The 5,320-nt window shown below is 43.2% G+C and overlaps 1 protein-coding gene across 1 annotated transcript in view; it reads right to left on the reverse strand.

Annotated features, from left to right (window-relative positions):
- Positions 1 to 525: 525 nt before the first annotated feature.
- LOC129865501 (ninjurin-2-like) overlaps positions 526 to 5,320 on the reverse strand; it is a 71,218-nt gene continuing 66,423 nt past the window's right edge. Inside the window, exon 4 of the mRNA XM_055938347.1 lies at positions 526 to 1,875. Within this exon, the coding sequence (XP_055794322.1) occupies positions 1,727 to 1,875 (149 nt within the window). The 3' untranslated portion in view covers positions 526 to 1,726. The remainder of the gene's footprint in view (positions 1,876 to 5,320) is intronic.

The raw sequence follows: 5,320 nt of genomic DNA on the forward strand, positions 1-5,320 counted from the left end.
GAAAGAGCGTTCCAAACCTCTCTGCCAATAACAGCTAGTTTTCAGTTTTCCCTTCCCAACTCAGACCAATAGAAATTGTTCTTTGCCAAGAAGCAATTTTTTGTTTATTTTCGACCATTTTAATTGAAATCACAATAAGGCACTTAATTGTTAGTTAGAAATGATTTGATATTGAGATAAAAAGAGGTGCATTGGACCTTTAAACCTGCTCCTTTTTTCAATGCTTAACTGAATGTTATTGAGAAAACAGGAAGCTGTCATAATGTATTTTCTTTGCAAAACATCCTTTAAAAAAAAAAAAGTAATCCAAGAAGTAATCATCTCGTTTTTCCAAAAGTATCTGTAATCTGATTACAATGTTTTTGCTGGTAACATAAGTGATTACAGTTACAGTTTTTGTTGTAATCAGATTACATGTAACTGATGTCATCATTTACTCCCCGACCGTATTACTGATCATTAATAAGCACCTTTATTCAGTATCACGTGTCTAAGCACATAGCAGAACATTTGACCAAGACACAGTTGTTGTATGGACTTTATTGCATTAGAGACACACTTTGGACACAGTGAGTATCCTTCTTTATTAGTCAAATAAAGACCACTAGTAGTCACTGTTTCCCCTTATATTATCTTTCCCCTATCTGAAGACCCTTATATTATCTGAAGACCCTTATATTATCAGAAGACCCATTGGTCTGTAGCCATTCTTGGAAATCCCAGACCAAGGACATGCTTGAACATTGTTAAATTGTGGGAGGCAACCCGTTTGTCTACAGAGACTGATCTGTAGCCCAAACACTTGTCTTTAATTTGATTTCTGAGCCATACACATTAGAATAAGACAATTCTACTTTTTGACATTTACAATTATTAATATCTTCCTTTTACAAATCTCTTCTGATAAAAAAAGTTACAATAGAAAACGATAGTAAACCCGTATTGCCATGTTTTAAAAGATATATCACTGAAGTATATCACTTTAGGTTTTGGGGTACAGGTCAGTATTCTGTCTAGGTTTTGGGGTATTGGTCAGTCTACTGTATAGGTTTTGGGGTACAGGTCAGTCTACTGTATAGGTTTTGGGGTACAGGTCAGTATTCTGTCTAGGTTTTGGGGTGCAGTTCAGTCTTCTGTCTAGGTTTTGGGGTGCAGTTCAGTCTACTGTATAGGTTTTGGGGTACAGGTCAGTCTACTGTATAGGTTTTGGGGTACAGGCCAGTCTTCAGTCTAGGTTTTGGGGTACAGGTCAGTCTACTGTATAGGTTTTGGGGTACAGGCCAGTCTTCAGTCTAGGTTTTGGGGTACAGGCCAGTCTTCAGTCTAGGTTTTGGGGTACAGGTCAGTATTCTGTCTAGGTTTTGGGGTACAGGCCAGTCTTCAGTCTAGGTTTTGGGGTACAGGGCAGTCTTCAGTCTAGGTTTTGGGGTACAGGTCAGTATTCTGTCTAGGTTTTGGGGTACAGGTCAGTCTACTGTATAGGTTTTGGGGTACAGGCCAGTCTACTGTATAGGTTTTGGGGTACAGGTCAGTATTCTGTCTAGGTTTTGGGGTACAGGCCAGTCTTCAGTCTAGGTTTTGGGGTACAGGCCAGTCTTCAGTCTAGGTTTTGGGGTACAGGTCAGTATTCTGTCTAGGTTTTGGGGTACAGGCCAGTCTTCTGTCTAGGTTTTGGGGTACAGGTCAGTCTACTGTATAGGTTTTGGGGTACAGGCCAGTCTTCAGTCTAGGTTTTGGGGTACAGGCCAGTTTTCTGCACTCCAAATGCGGTGATGAAGATGTTGATGATGGCGGTGATGAAGACAAGGCCGGTGGCCACGTTGTTCATGATGTCCAGCTTCCTCTGGTTGGCTACGTCGTTCAGGTCCTTACGTGCTGGAACACACAGAGACAAACAGTGTTGTAACTGAGGCGAGATCCTATACCGCAGTGGTGCGTGGGTAATATCACTGAGGAAGCCAAGCCAGGAAACAAGACATATTATATCCTATGTTGTGATATTGCGTTGTTTGCTCTATAACCCATTCGTTCATACGCCAACGTGATATACAATAATATACAACAACAAAAAACAGTCACACAGTGGCGGAATAAATTAAACTACACATACGTTTGTTTTACCACAAAACCAGAGAGAAACATCTGTCAGGTGACGTCCACAAAGCAAATATTACATATAACAGTCATATGACCTGCAGCGTGGTCAAGCAAGTTCATGTTTACAGTTTACTAAACAGCTACTGGTTCAGAACTACAGAGTTACATCACGTCAGCTACAGACAACTGGTTCAGAACTACAGAGTTACATCACGTCAGCTACAGACAACTGGTTCAGAACTACAGAGTTACATCACGTCAGCTACAGACAACTGGTTCAGAACTACAGAGTTACATCTTACAGCTACAGGCAACTGGTTCAGAACTACAGAGTTACATCACGTCAGCTACAGACAACTGGTTCAGAACTACAGAGTTACATCACGTCAGCTACAGACAACTGGTTCAGAACTACAGAGTTACATCACGTCAGCTACAGACAACTGGTTTAGAACTACAGAGTTACATCACGTCAGCTACAGACAACTGGTTCAGAACCACAGAGTTACATCACGTCAGCTACAGACAACTGGTTCAGAACTACAGAGTTACATCACGTCAGCTACAGACAACTGGTTTAGAACTACAGAGTTACATCACATCAGCTACAGACAACTGGTTCAGAACCACAGAGTTACATCACGTCAGCTGCAGACAACTGGTTCAGAACTACAGAGTTACATCACGTCAGCTACAGACAACTGGTTCAGAACTACAGAGTTACATCACGTCAGCTACAGACAACTGGTTTAGAACTACAGAGTTACATCACGTCAGCTACAGACAACTGGTTTAGAACTACAGAGTTACATCACGTCAGCTACAGACAACTGGCTTAGAACTACAGAGTTACATCACGTCAGCTACAGACAACTGGTTTAGAACCACAGAGTTACATCACGTCAGCTACAGACAACTGGTTCAGAACTACAGAGTTACATCACGTCAGCTACAGACAACTGGTTTAGAACTACAGAGTTACATCACATCAGCTACAGACAACTGGTTGAGAACTACAGAGTTACATCACGTCAGCTACAGACAACTGGTTTAGAACTACAGAGTTACATCACGTCAGCTACAGACAACTGGTTTAGAACTACAGAGTTACATCACGTCAGCTACAGACAACTGGTTTAGAACTACAGAGTTACATCACGTCAGCTACAGACAACTGGTTCAGAACCACAGAGTTACATCACGTCAGCTACAGACAACTGGTTCAGAACTACAGAGTTACATCTTACAGCTACAGACAACTGGTTCAGAACTACAGAGTTACATCACGTCAGCTACAGACAACTGGTTCAGAACTACAGAGTTACATCTTACAGCTACAGACAACTGGTTCAGAACTACAGAGTTACATCACGACAGCTACAGACAACTGGTTCAGAACTACAGAGTTACATCACATCAGCTACAGACAACTGGTTCAGAACTACAGAGTTACATCACGTCAGCTACAGACAACTGGTTCAGAACTACAGAGTTACATCTTACAGCTACAGACAACTGGTTCAGAACTACAGAGTTACATCACGACAGCTACAGACAACTGGTTCAGAACTACAGAGTTACATCACATCAGCTACAGACAACTGGAGCCCTGCCTTTATTTTTTGACCCTACTTGTGGACTAGTTGAATACCTATGCCTTCCTCCTCTCTTTCATGTTGGCTAAACGGTCCATGGCTCTGTACGCTTTTAGTTTTTGTTTTCATAGGCTACCTCGCTAAAATGCTTGCCAGCCTAACTTCCTCGCATGGGCAACAATGAACCAGCTAAGTTAGCTAGCTAGTTAACGTGATTCTACTAGACTGCATCCAGGCTACATATTGAACATCAATCGTCTCAAGCCAGTGGCAGCAGCTACTCTCCCTGGGGTCTGGATAGATGCATTTATGGTTAGATCAGCATCGCCATCATAATCATTGGCCTGTACAGAGAATTAAGTCAAAACCAGAAGTCCAAATCCCCATCTCCATCTATGGCTTAGGAACGGGCTGATTTAGCAAGCTAACCAGTGCAGGACATCAACGCAAACAGACCAGAAACAGACACGTTTTTCTGACACTGATGACATTTTGCATAGGATGTGATTTGATTGGCGTGAAGCCAAATCCAAACTGTCCTCCCGTGGGGGGAGTTTTGCTGCGCCATGACAACACATTGTTTAGCTCATCTCAACGCTGATTGGCTAATTATTTCATTTTTTTTTGTTATCAAGGGAGGCGAAACGCTTGATGGCATCAATGAAACGCTACGGCGGCAACATGTTCTATTATTTAGTTTCAGACAGCATCAGATACATGGTCTACACATACTGAGACAGAGGGGCGCTGTTTCACTGTCCAGACAGCATCAGATACATGGTCTACACATACTGAGACAGAGGGGAGCTGTTTCACTGTCCAGACAGCATCAGATACATGGTCTACACATACTGAGACAGAGGGGAGCTGTTTCACTGTCCAGACAGCATCAGATACATGGGGTACACATACTGAGACAGAGGGGAGCTGTTTCACTGTCCAGACAGCATCAGATACATGGTCTACACATACTGAGACAGAGGGGCGCTGTTTCACTGTCCAGACAGCATCAGATACATGGTCTACACATACTGAGACAGAGGGGCGCTGTTTCACTGTCCAGACAGCATCAGATACATGGGGTACACATACTGAGACAGAGAGGTGCTGTTTCACTGTCCAGACAGCATCAGATACATGGTCTACACACACTGAGACAGAGGGGCGCTGTTTCACTGTCCAGACAGCATCAGATACATGGTCTACACATACTGAGACAGAGGGGCGCTGTTTCACTGTCCAGACAGCATCAGATACATGGTCTACACATACTGAGACAGAGGGGCGCTGTTTCACTGTCTAGACAGCATCAGATACATGGTCTACACATACTAAGACAGAGGGGAGCTGTTTCACTGTCCAGACAGCATCAGATACATGGGGTACACATACTGAGACAGAGGGGAGCTGTTTCACTGTCTAGACAGCATCAGATACATGGGGTACACATACTGAGACAGAGAGGTGCTGTTTCACTGTCCAGACAGCATCAGATACATGGTCTACACATACTGAGACAGAGGGGAGCTGTTTCACTGTCTAGACAGCATCAGATACATGGGGTACACATACTGAGACAGAGAGGTGCTGTTTCACTGTCCAGACAGCATCAGATACATGGTCTACAC

This window comes from Salvelinus fontinalis, chromosome 11 (assembly GCF_029448725.1).
Source record: "Salvelinus fontinalis isolate EN_2023a chromosome 11, ASM2944872v1, whole genome shotgun sequence".
In the NCBI taxonomy this organism is placed as follows: domain Eukaryota; kingdom Metazoa; phylum Chordata; class Actinopteri; order Salmoniformes; family Salmonidae; genus Salvelinus; species Salvelinus fontinalis.